This window comes from Tinamus guttatus, unplaced genomic scaffold (genome assembly GCF_059628265.1).
Source record: "Tinamus guttatus ecotype Peru unplaced genomic scaffold, ASM5962826v1 Tinamus_guttatus_pri_ptg000386l, whole genome shotgun sequence".
NCBI classification, from domain to species: domain Eukaryota; kingdom Metazoa; phylum Chordata; class Aves; order Tinamiformes; family Tinamidae; genus Tinamus; species Tinamus guttatus.
Window position 1 is genome coordinate 54,800 of NW_028288920.1, and position 12,092 is coordinate 66,891.

At 71.4% G+C, this 12,092-nt stretch overlaps 1 protein-coding gene and 3 non-coding genes across 4 annotated transcripts; 2 read left to right on the plus strand and 2 right to left on the minus strand.

Annotated features, from left to right (window-relative positions):
• Positions 1 to 841: 841 nt before the first annotated feature.
• Positions 842 to 1,005, plus strand: LOC148593508 (U1 spliceosomal RNA). Its single transcript, XR_015913705.1, has one exon. It is a non-coding gene; the product is annotated as a U1 spliceosomal RNA (small nuclear RNA).
• A 2,479-nt stretch (positions 1,006 to 3,484) lies between these two features.
• Positions 3,485 to 3,648, minus strand: LOC148593509 (U1 spliceosomal RNA). Its single transcript, XR_015913710.1, has one exon. It is a non-coding gene; the product is annotated as a U1 spliceosomal RNA (small nuclear RNA).
• Positions 3,649 to 6,257: 2,609 nt separating this feature from the next.
• Positions 6,258 to 6,421, plus strand: LOC148593510 (U1 spliceosomal RNA). Its single transcript, XR_015913711.1, has one exon. It is a non-coding gene; the product is annotated as a U1 spliceosomal RNA (small nuclear RNA).
• Positions 6,422 to 7,288: 867 nt separating this feature from the next.
• Positions 7,289 to 10,304, minus strand: ATRAID (all-trans retinoic acid induced differentiation factor). Its single transcript, XM_088530713.1, has 7 exons — positions 10,242 to 10,304; positions 10,002 to 10,138; positions 8,943 to 9,014; positions 8,542 to 8,613; positions 8,143 to 8,264; positions 7,469 to 7,569; positions 7,289 to 7,396 (listed from the first exon to the last, which is right to left on the minus strand). The coding sequence occupies exons 1-7, from the start codon at positions 10,302 to 10,304 to the stop codon at positions 7,292 to 7,294; spliced, it is 672 nt and encodes a 223-aa protein (XP_088386839.1). The 3' UTR covers positions 7,289 to 7,291.
• Between the last annotated feature and the right edge of the window lie 1,788 nt (positions 10,305 to 12,092).

The following is a 12,092-nucleotide window of genomic DNA, read 5'->3' on the forward strand; positions in this document are numbered from 1 at the left end:
GCCCTCTGTCCCTTCGGGGCTCCCTCGCGGTCTCCCGAGCCCCCTGGTGCTCGTCGTTCGGGGCCCTTCCGATGAACCCCGGTAACTCGCTCCCACACGTGGTCCCGCGTGGGCTCGGGGAGCCACGATGTGGCCTCGCTGGCAGGTCCAGGCGGTTCCCTGGAGACCCAACGGTCCTCCCTGCATCTCCAGCCGTTCTCGCCCTTTACCCACACTCTCCCGGGAGGTACCGGCAACCCCCGCTGTTTTGCCCATTCTCTCTCACGAGGAAGCAGTAGCAGCAGCCGCCCAAAACACATCCCTGGGCGTGTTCCTGCCTGGGACTGCTAGGGTCAGGGCTCCGGGCGGGCGGGAGCCGCTGCCGGGCCCCGGCGCCGGCTGCGCGCAGAGAGCGGCAGCAGCGGGGAGGGAGGCGGCGCCGGGATACGGGGCTGCCCGGGGCCGCGGAGCGAGGGCGGCGGGAGGCGGCGGGGGCGGCCACGACCGAGCGGCGGCCGCGGGGACGGGGCGAGCTGAGGGCCGAGGGGCGGGGCGATGAGCCAGGGGGCGGGGCTACGCAGAGGAGGGAAAGCGGCACTCCCGCGCGGGGAAGCGCAGTGGGCAGGAACGGGGGCGGGACTATGCAGATTTGTCCCCGCGCGGGGCAGGCCGGGACACGCAGGCGCGGGGCGGCGCGGCGGTTCCTCGGGGCTGGCGGGGCGGTTCCGCGGCGCGGAGCCTCGCGGCGGGTCGGGGCGCGCGTGGGCGCGTCGGGGCCGCGGGGCGGTCCCTGGTCGCGGGGTGTCCGTGAGGTGCGAGTGCGTGGGCGGGCGTGGGCAGCGGGGCGGGCGGGGGATGTGGCATACTTACCTGGCAGGGGAGACACCATGATCAAGCAGGTGGTTTTCCCAGGGCGAGGCTCATCCCTTGCACTCCGGGTGTGCTGACCCCTGCGATTTCCCCAAATGCGGGAAACTCGACTGCATAATTTGTGGTAGTGGGGGACTGCGTTCGCGCTCTCCCCTGGCTTCGGTGGTTGAACAACAGATTTGAGCGAAGTTTTCTAGGCAGCTGTTGGTGGACTCCCGGTTCCACCGGGTTTTGGGGAGAGCTGTGACTGAGCGGAGCTGCTTTTCCGGGATCTCTGGGTGCGGCAGACGCGGCAGCTCCGGAGGCTCCGCGTGACTCTGGCGCCGCCTCGCGCGTGGGACTGGGGCAGCTCTGCGAGGGGCTGCGGAGGCTCTTCGGGACTTGGCCCGTTCCAGCCCGGACGCAGCTCCATCCTCGCGGCGGTGCCTGCGCCCGGCTGCTCCGTGCGAGATAAAATCACAGAACCACTAAGGTTGGAAGGGACCTCTAGTGATCACCCAGTCCAACCCACCTGCACACGCAGGGTCACCTACAGCACATAGCACAGGACTGCGTCCAGGTAGGTTTGAGGATCTCCAAAGAAGGAGACTCCACAACCTCCCTGGGCAGCCTGTTCCAGTGCTCTGTCACCCTCACTGTCAGGAAATTTTTCCTTAAGTTCCTGGGGAACTTTCGGTGTTTCAGTTTGTGGCCATTACCTCTAGTTCTGTCGGTGGCCACAACTGAAAAGAGGCCGCCCCATCCTCCTCAATGCCTCCCTTGAGGTACTTCTAGACACTGCTCAGGTCCCCTCTCAGCCTTCTCTTCTCCAGCTGAACAGGCCCAGCTCCCTCAGCCTCTCCTCACAGGGCAGATGTTCCAGGCCCCTGATCATCCTTGTAGCCCTGCGCTGGACTCTCTCCAGCAGCTCCACATCCCTCTTGTCCTGTGGAGCCCAGAACTGGACACAATACTCCAGATGTGGCCTCACCAGGGCTGAGTAGAGGGGCAGGATCCCCTCCCTCGACCTGCTGGAGACGCTCTTCTTAAAGCACCCCAGGATCCCATTGGCCTTCTTGGCCACGAGGGCACACTGCTGCCTCGTGGTCAACTTGTCATCCACTATGACACCCAGGTCTTTCTCTGCAGAGCTGCTCTCCAGAAGGTTGGTCCCCAGCCTGTCCTGGTGTCTGGGGTTATTCCTCCCCAGGTGCAGGACCTTGCACTTGGCCTTGTTGAATTGCATGAGGTTTTTCACTGCCCAGTTGTCCAGTCTGTCCAGGTCCCTCTGGATGGCAGCGCAGCCCTCTGGGGTATCAACTACTCCTCCCAGTTTGGTATCATCAGCAAACTTGCTGAGGGAGCACTCTGTGCCTTCATCCAGGCAGGATGAGGAATTATTGAGGAATAAATTGAACAGGACTGGACCAAGGACTGACCCCTGGGGGACCCCACTAGCCACAGGCCTCCAACTAGACTCTGCACCGCTGATCACCACTCTCTGGGCCCTGCCATCCAGCCAGTTCCTAATCCATCTCACTGTCCACTCATCTATCCCACACTTCCGGAGCTTGCCCAGGAGGATGTTGTGAGGGACAGTGTCAAAAGCCTTGGTGATGTCGAGATAGACGACATCCACCGCTCTCCCCTCGTCTATCCAGCCGGTCATTTCATCATAGAAGGCTATCAGGTTAGTCAGGCAAGATTTTCCCTTGGTGAATCCATGCTGACTACTCTTGAGCACCTTCTTGTCCTCCATGTGCCTGGAGACAACAGCCAGTATGAGCCATTCCATCACTTTTCCGGGGACGGAGGTGAGGCTGACTGGCCTGTAGTTGCCTGGGTCCTCCTTCTTGCCTTTTTTGAAGACTGGCGTGACATTGGCCTTCTTCCAGTCTTCCAACACCTCCCCTGTTCTCCAGGATCTTTCAAAGATGATGGAGAGCGGCTTAGCTATGGCATCTGCCAGTTCCCGCAGCACTCTGGGTTGCATCCCATCAGGGCCCATGGATTTGTGGGTATCGAGGTTCCTTAGGTGCTCTCTGACCCAATCTTCCTCTACCCAGGGCAAGTCTTCCTCTCCCCTGGCTTCTTCTCTTGCCTCTAGGGCCTGGAGCTCTAAAGGGCTGCCCTTCGTAAACACCAAAGCAAAGAAGGCATTCAGCAACTCTGCTTTTTCTGTGTTATTCGTAACCAGGGTGCCCATCCCGTTCGCCAGTGGACCCATGTTTTTCCTGATCTTCCTTTTGCTGTTAATATATTTGAAGAAGTTTTTCTTGCTATTTTTAACGACCCTTGCCAGATTGCCTTCCAGACATGCCTTAGCTTTCCTTGTCGCATCTCTTCATTCCCTGACTACGTTCCTGTATTTCTCCCAGGGGATCTTGTCCTTCTTTCCACATTCTGTATACCGTCGCTTTCTGCTTGAGCATTGCCACAAGCTCCCGGCTCATCCACGCAGGTCGCCTGCCCCCTCTGCCTGACTCCTTACACACAGGGATGCACTGTTGGTGGGCGTGGAGGAAGTGCTGCTTGAAAACTAACCAGCTCTCTTGGGCCCCCCAGAGCAGAGTGAAAGGTCTGCAGCCCGGTGCCTTCCCTCGGTCACCTGGAAGCAACTCCCCGCCCATACAGCCTGTTTTTGAAGCACAAAAGCCAGGGGAGAGCGCGAACGCAGTCCCCCACTACCACAAATTATGCAGTCGAGTTTCCCGCATTTGGGGAAATCGCAGGGGTCAGCACACCCGGAGTGCAAGGGATGAGCCTCGCCCTGGGAAAACCACCTGCCTGATCATGGTGTCTCCCCTGCCAGGTAAGTATGCCACACCGCCCGCCCGCCCCGCTGCCCACGCCCGCCCACGCACTCGCACCTCACGGACACCCCGCGACCAGGGACCGCCCCGCGGCCCCGACGCGCCCACGCGCGCCCCGACCCGCCGCGAGGCTCCGCGCCGCGGAACCGCCCCGCCAGCCCCGAGGAACCGCCGCGCCGCCCCGCGCCTGCGTGTCCCGGCCTGCCCCGCGCGGGGACAAATCTGCATAGTCCCGCCCCCGCCGTCTCGCCGCTCCTGGCTCTGCCCGCCCCCTGCGCCAGGGCCGCGAGTGTCTCCCGTCGGCCCTCGCGGGCTCTCCTCGGCCTAGCCCCGCCCCCTCCGTGCCTGACCCCGCCCCGATCCCAGCAAGCCGCGGGTCTCTCCTTTTCCGTCTAGCTCATTTGCATAACCCCGCCCCAGCGCGCAGACGCCCCGCCCCCCAGCCGGGGGTGTCTCCGCCCCAGCCCGCGGCGGCTCCGGCTGCGGCCCCGCCCTCCCCGAACCCGGCCCGGGCGCTGTCTCCCCCCGCGCGGCCCCGCGGCGCCCCGGGCCCAGGGCCGGGCCAGGGCGGCAGCCTCGTCCCTATGGACTCCCGGGGCCTGTGGAACCCAGAGAGCCGCAGAGCGGCTGGGAAAGACCTTGGAGAGCAGCGAGGGCGGCCGGGAGCCCCCGGCACCATCCTGCTAACCCGGGTCCCCGAGCGCCTCCTCCCCACGTTCCTTGAGCACCGCCAGGGACCAGGACCCCCCCCCCCGGGCAGCCCGTTCTGCTACTTGACTGCTCTTTCCATGTAGAAATTCTTCTAATGTCCAACCCGAACCTCCCTGGCGCAGCTGGAGGCCGTTTCCTCTCGTCCTCCCTGCAGTTATCCTGGAGAAGAGACCGACCCCCCGTCTCCCTGCAGCCTCCTTCCAGGTCGTTGTAGGGAGCGATAGGGTCTCCCTGGGCCTCCTCCTCTCCACGCTCAATGGCCCCGGCTCCCTCAGCCGCCCCTCGCAAGCTCTGTCCTCCAGCCCCTTCCCCAGCTCCGCTGCCCTCCTCTGGACACGCTCCAGCGCCTCAATGTCCTTCTTGCAGCGGGGGACCCACAAGTGAACACAGTGTTCGAGGGGCGGCCTCACCAGCACCGAGTGCAGGGGGACGATCCCTGCCCTGGTCCTGCTGGCTCCGCTGTTCCTGACACCGGCCAGGAGGCCCTCGGCCTTCTCGGCCACCCGGGCTCGCTGCTGGCTCCTGCTCAGCCGCTCTCGCCCAGCGCCCCCAGGCCCTTTCCTGCCCTCAGCTCTGCAGCCGCTCTGCCCCAGCCTGCGGCGCTGCACGGGGCTGTTGTGACCCAGCAGGGCCCGGCCCTTGGCCGTGTCGAACCTCCCACGGTGGCCTCAGCCCATGGATCCAGCCTGTGCAGCTCCCTCCGCGGAGCCTTCCTACCCTCAGGCAGATCTGCTCTTCCCCCCGGCTTGGTGTGGGCTGAGATTGGCTGAGGGTGCCCTCAGTCCCCTCATGCAGGTCATCGATGAGGACATTAAAGAGGACGGGCCCCAGCACTGACCCTGGGGAACACCGCTCGGGACCGGGCGCCAGCTGGATCCAGCTCCATTCACTGACACGCTCTGCGCCCGGCCATGAGGCCGGTTCTTCACCCGGTGAAGAGTCCCCCTGTCTAAGGGGAAGGCAGTGGCGGACGGTGCCAAAGGCCTTTCTGCAGCCTGAGGAGACCCCGGCCGCAGCCTTTCCCTCAGCCTCCAGGCGGGTCCCCTGGCCACAGAGGGGATCAGGCCGGTGGGGCCGGACCTGCCTCTCCTGAGCCCTGTGGCCGGGCCTGGTCCCCCGGCTGCCGCACGCAGCTGCGTGAGCGCCCCAAGGTCACGGGCTCCGTCCCCTTCCCCGATGCCGGGGCCGGGCGGACAGGCCGGCAGCTCCCGGCTGCTCCCTGCGCCCCTTGGGGCAGCTGCGGGCGGCGCCGCCCGCTCTCCCGTCCCCTCCTGCTCTCCAGGTCCCCTCTCGGTCCCTGCAGCCTCTGCGGGGGCGGCCGGGCCCGGGGCACCCGGCGCTGGCACCGGGGGCAGCCGGGCTGGGGCCGGCGGTCCCGGAGCTCCGGGGAAGGAGCAGAGCGGGACCCCGGGCGGGGCGGGAGCGCGGAGGGGCGGGGCCGGGAGCGCGGAGGGGCGGGGCCGGAGCGCGGAGGGGCGGGGCCGGGAGCGCGGAGGGGCGGGGCCATGCAGATGAGCTAGACGGAAAAGGAGAGACCCGCGGCTTGCTGGGATCGGGGCGGGGCCAGGCACGGAGGGGGCGGGGCTAGGCCGAGGAGAGCCCGCGAGGGCCGACGGGAGACACTCGCGGCCCTGGCGCAGGGGGCGGGCAGAGCCACGAGCGGCGAGACGGCGGGGGCGGGACTATGCAGATTTGTCCCCGCGCGGGGCAGGCCGGGACACGCAGGCGCGGGGCGGCGCGGCGGTTCCTCGGGGCTGGCGGGGCGGTTCCGCGGCGCGGAGCCTCGCGGCGGGTCGGGGCGCGCGTGGGCGCGTCGGGGCCGCGGGGCGGTCCCTGGTCGCGGGGTGTCCGTGAGGTGCGAGTGCGTGGGCGGGCGTGGGCAGCGGGGCGGGCGGGCGGTGTGGCATACTTACCTGGCAGGGGAGACACCATGATCAGGCAGGTGGTTTTCCCAGGGCGAGGCTCATCCCTTGCACTCCGGGTGTGCTGACCCCTGCGATTTCCCCAAATGCGGGAAACTCGACTGCATAATTTGTGGTAGTGGGGGACTGCGTTCGCGCTCTCCCCTGGCTTCGTGGTTCAACAGTAGATCCGAGCGCTCCAATTTCAGGTTGTCTGGACAGATATTACTACACGGATTCCTCCGGCACTGGGGCACCCGGCAGCGCTTCGCCACCCGCAGCGGGGTCTCATCCACGTGGACCCGGCTACCCCAGCCCGCTGGCAGTTGTCCACGAGGGTTTCCCGGGATCCTACGCGCGCCTGCTCATCTGCATAGACACGCCCTGTCCTCCCCAGGCCCGCCTCGTCCCCTGGCGCGGGGATCATTTGCATAAACACGCCCTCACGGCTCTTCCCTTCCCGCCCCCCCCGCGACGGGACTGCTCTTGGCTCCCGTCGGGCCCCGCGCTCTCATTTGCATAAAACCTTCCCGTGGCGCAGGCGCAACCCCCCCCCGCCTGCCCGCAGCGTCGCACATGCGCGTGGCCCGGGGCCCTCTGCGCGCTTAGACCCGCCCCCCGCCTTTGGCCCCGCCCCATGGAGGCCCCCCCCGCACCCCGAGCCCCGGGTCCCCCGCGCTCCCCCCCCCGCGGCCCCTCTCCGGCCCCGGGCCCTTCCCGGTAGCCCCGCTCCAGCCCCTGGCCCTTCCGGGTGCCCCGGTGCACCCCCAGCCCCTGCCCAGCAGCCCTGCTGCAGCCCGGGGCCCTTCCCGGCAGCTCCCGGAGCAGCGGCAGGAGAGACCCCCCCTCCCCTCCCCTCCCCTCCCGGGAATTGCTGCCCGGTCTGCGGGGGGCGGCCCGCGGCGCTGTCCCCTCCGCTGCCCGTCCCTGTCCCCGCGGCGCAGAGGAAGGCGCGGAGGCGGCGGTGCAGGAAGGCGGCTCTGTTGCGCGCGCCCCGGCAGCTCACGGCGCCCCGGCGGCTCACGGCGCCCCGGCGGCTCACGGCGTCTTGGCTCGGCGGCGCTGGCTGCTCCAGAGCAGCAGGGCGAGCGCGGCCGTGGCGGTGCCCAGGAGGCCGCCGGCCAGCGGCAGCGGGAAGGTGCCCTGCGGGCAGAGCGGCCGTGAGCGGCGCGCGGGGACGGGCGCGCGGGCAGCGGCGGCAGCGGCGGCGCTCACCTGGCGCAGGCACTTGTAGCCGTGGAAGGGCGGGGGACAGAGGCACTGCAAGAGGCCGGGCCCGTCCGGGGCGCAGAACGCGGGCTCGGGGCACTGCAGAGCTGCGGGCACAGAGGGGGGCTGCTGTGCGCGGGGACACGCACGGGGGACGGCCACGGATGGGGGGGACATGCACGGGGGAACGGGCACAGAGCAGGGCTGCTGCACGTGGGGACACGCACGGGGGACACGGCCTTGGGGACACGCACGGGTGACAGCCACGGACAGGGGGGACATGCACGGGGGGACAGGCACAGAGTGGGGCTGCTGCACACGGGGACACCCACGGGGCACGTGATCTTGGGGACACGCACAGGGGGTGGCCACGGGCGGGGGGACATGCATGAGGGGACGGGCACGGAGCACGGGGCATGCATGGGGGACGGGCATGGACAGAGGGACGGCTATGGAGCGGGGACACACACGGGGGATGGCCACAGACAGGGGGGACATGCATGGAGCAGGGCTGCTGCACATGGGGACACCCACGGGGGACGGCCACGGATGGGGGGACACGCACAGATAGAGGGACAGCCCTGGACAGGGAGACATGCATGGGGTCGGGCACGGATACAGGGACGGCCGTGGAGCGGGGACACGCACGGGGGACGGCCCCGCGGGTCGCGGCGCCCTACCCAGCTCCACGAGGCTGTTGCAGGGGTTGCGCTGGCCCTGGCAGAGGCGGCTGCTCCCGAGCGTCGTCTCCTGCTCCCAGGCGCCGCTCCCGCCCGGACACTCCACGGAGAGCGGCACCGCGCTGCGGGGTCGAGCGGGGCACGGCTGGCAGCCCCCGGTGCCCCCACCCGCAAGGACCCTCCTCCCTGCTCCCGGCACCTCCATCCCTGCTCCCGGTGCCCCTGCTCCCACCACCCCCATTCCTGCTCCCCGCTCCCAGTGCTCCTGTTCCTGCTCCGGCAGCTCCATCCTGACACCCTGCGCTCCCTGCATCCCCATTCCTGCTCCGTGGACGTTTCCTCCCCGTCCTGCTGTCCCCGTTCCCAGCGCCCTCAGGTCCCGCTCCCGTGGGGACTCACAGGCTGTCCAGGTGGGTGAAGCCCAGGAAGGAGGTGTTGGGCAGGGCCCCCAGCGGGTTCTCCGTGAGGTCACTGCAAACACACGGCCCAGCCTGCACCCGGTACGGCCCCGACACGGCACCCAGCACGGCACCGGCACGGCCCCCGGCACGGCACCCGGCACGGCCCCCGGTACGGCACCCGGCACGGCCCCCGGTACGGCACCGGTGCGGGGATGCTGCCCTGCGCAGCCCCCCAGCTCCCTGGGGCTGGGGTCTCTTCTCGGCGGTGCCGGCAGCCCCAGGAGCTGCTCCCCCTCCGGGACCCCCAGGACTGCGGGAGCAGCGGGACAAGAAGCCCCAGGGCCCGCTCGAATCCCCCAGCCCCACAGCGGGGTCGCTCTGGCCCCACGACGCACTCACATGACGACGGCGGCGGCCGCCTGCGGCAGCTCCGGCGGGAGGCTCCGCAGGGAGCAGTTGCTCAGGTCCAGCCTGGGGATGGGCAGCAGTGGGAAGAGGGGGGACGCGGAGCTGCCCTTGCAGCCCCCGCGCACAGGCCACGTGCATCCCAAGCACCCCCTGCAGCTCTGCCCACGCAGCCCCACGTGTGCCCCGAGCCCCTCGGTGCCGCCCGCACCTCTGAGCATCCCCGTAAGGGGCATCCACTGAGCACCCCCCGCCCGCCTGTGTCCCCCCTGTGCCCCCCAGCAGCCCTGAGGACCCCACGTGTGCCTGTGCCAGGCACCCACTGCACCCTGTGCCCATGTGTCCCCTACAGCCGCTGAGCGCCCCGCACAGCCCCTCGTGCCCCTACCGCGATCACCCCTGTGCATTGCACCCCCCGCACCCCCGTGTGCCCCTGCACCCGCTGCACCCCCCACACCCTGGGCACCCCCCGTGTGCCCTGCACCCGCTGCATCCCCGTGTGCCCCTGCACCCCCTGCACCCGCTGCACCCCCTGCACCCGCTGTGTGCGCCTGCACCCCCTGCACCTCCCGTGTGCCCCTGCACCCCCTGCACCCCCGTGTGTCCCTGCACCCGCTGCACCCCCTGCACCCCCCGTGTGCCCCTGCACCCCCTGCACCCCCTGCACCTCCCGTGTGCCCCTGCACCCCCTGGGGCACCCCCCCGTGTGCCCCTGCACCCCCTGCACCCGCTGCACCCCTGCAACCCCCGTGTACCCCTGCACCCCCTGCACCCCCGTGTGCCCCTGCACCCGCTGCACCCCCTGCACCCCCTGCACCCCCCCGCACCCCCCGTGTACCCCTGCACCCGCTGCACCCCCGTGTGCCCCTGCACCCCCTGCACCCGCTGCACCCCCCGTGTGCCCCTGCACCCGCTGCACCCCCCGCACCCTGATGTCCCGCGCGCTGCACCGCGGCACCCCCCGAGCACCCCCAGCGCCGCTACCCGGTCACCCCTGCGCCCTGCACCCCGAGCGCCCCACGCTCCCGCCCGCGCGCCGCCCGGCCCCGTTACCCCACGATGCGGCCCGGGGCCGGGCCCGGCCCGCCCAGCACGCAGCAGCGGCCCCGGGGCTGCGCGCCCGCCTGCTCCGCGCAGAAGCGGCCCACGGCGGAGCCGTTGTGCAGCGGCCCCGCGCAGCTCCCGCACACCTGGGGGGAACGGCGGGTCCGTGGGGCTGGCACCGGCACCGCCGCCCGGGCCCGCGCGCCCCCCGGTCCGGCCCGGCCCGACCCGGCCCGGCCTGGTCCGCACCGTCCCGCCCGCGGCGCCCGGCGGCAGCAGCAGCGGCAGCAGCAGCACCAAGCGCGCGCCCATCGCGCCGAGACTCCGCCCCCTCGCGGGGCCCCGCCCCCTGCCGCGCCAAACCCCGCCCCTCGCAGCGATCACCCCGCTCCCTGCGCTGGCCCCGCCCCCTGCCGTGCTGAGCCCCGCCCCCGAGCGCGTTTCCCGCCACCACGGGGCAGCGCGGCGCGGGGCCGCCCCCTGCCGGTTGCACCGAGCGCGGGGCCGGGACACGGGACACGGGGACACGGGGACACGGGACACGGGGACACGGGGGGCCCTGGCCGCGCCATTAGCGGTCCCCGCGGCGCGGCGGGGCGGGCAGGGCCGCGCCGGGGTCACCCGCGGCCACGTGCCGCCCCGGGCCGGGCCGCCGCGTCATCGGCGCGCCGGGGCCGGGCGGAAGCTGCCCTCAGGACGTCATCGGCGCGCGACGCGGCGGGAAGGCGGCACGTGGGCCGGGAGCTGCCGCGCCGCTCCCGCCGCCGCCCGGTGAGTGCCCGCCCGCCCCCCCCGGCCCGGGCAGCGCGGCGGGGCGGGGCTGAGCGCGGCGGCACCGCGGGGGCTGCCGGGGACACGGGAGCTGCAGGGGACACCGTGGGGGCGGCAGGGGACAGCGGGGACACCGCAGGGCGGGAGAGCGGGGCTCCCGGCTGGGGGTGGCAGGGGACACCGGGGGACACGGGAGCGGGGCTCCAGCTGGGGTGACATGGGGCACCGCAGGGGTGGCAGGGGACACTGGGGGACACAGGAGCTCCCGGCTGGGAGCGGCAGGGGACACCGCGAGGGCTGCAGGGGACACCCGGGGACAGCGCAGGACCTCCTGGGGAGCAGAGCCTGGAGCAGGGGGCAGCAGGGGGTGAAGGGCCAGGGACAGGGACACGGGTTGGTGGCCGAGGGCACAGGCTGCCGGTGGGGACACGGGGCTGCCGGGGGGACACGGGGCTGCGGGGAGGGACACGGGGCTGTCACAGGGACACGGGGCTGCCGTGGGGACACGGGGCTGCCGGGAGGGACACGGGGCTGTCGGGGGGGACACGGGGCCGCCGCGGGGACACGGGGCTGCCGTGGGGACACGGGGCTGCCGGGAGGGACACGGGGCTGTCACAGGGACACGGGGCTGCCGTGGGGACACGGGGCTGCCGGGGGGACACGGGGCTGTCAGAGGGACACGGGGCTGCCGGGAGGGACACGGGGCTGTCGGGGGGGACACGGGGCTGTCACAGGGACACGGGGCCGCCGCGGGGACGGGGCCGCGCGGGCGCCGTGGGGCTGTGGGGCAGCCCGGGCGCGCAGCGTCCTTGGGCCGCAGCCCAGTGGGGCAGGGGTTGCGCGTGGGCGCCGCGGGGCCCTGTTTGGGCTCGCCGCGGCGCGGGCGACCTTGGACCGCGCGGGCCCCGCTCCGCTCCGCTCCGTGCCGCGCCGGCACGCCGCCCTCTCACCCGCTTGCGTGCCAGCCTGCTGATCCCGGCACGGCCCGGCTCGGCTCGGCATTCCTGCGCGGATCAGCGCCGGGGCGCAGCGCCCGGCCCCGGCCCCCTGCGGCGCCCTCGGACCCCCCGGCGGGGCCGGCGCCTCCCGCGTGCCCGGGAGCAGCGGGGCCGTCCGTGCCCGTCCCGCGTGGCGCCGTGCGGGGCAGGATGTGCTGCGTCCCCAGCGCCACGAGCCGCGCTGCCCCCGGGGCTGCGATACCGGGGCTGGGGCTGCGATACGGGGGCTGGGGCTGCGGTACCGGGGCTGGGGCTGCGATACCGGGGCTGGGGCTGCGCTGCGGGGCCGGTTCTGCGGCCGCGGTGCCGGTTCCGCCGGCCCCAGCCCGCC

Bases quoted from the DNA above. Each gene is read 5' to 3' on its own strand.
- ATRAID (XM_088530713.1), bottom strand. From the start codon at position 10,304: ATGGGCGCGCGCTTGGTGCTGCTGCTGCCGCTGCTGCTGCCGCCGGGC. The intron at 8,614-8,942 runs GTGAGTGCGTCG...GTGTGTTTGCAG, and splicing joins GCGGCCGCCGCCGTCGTCAT to TGACCTCACGGAGAACCCGC. The intron at 7,397-7,468 runs GTGAGCGCCGCC...CTCTGCCCGCAG, and splicing joins GCTACAAGTGCCTGCGCCAG to GGCACCTTCCCGCTGCCGCT.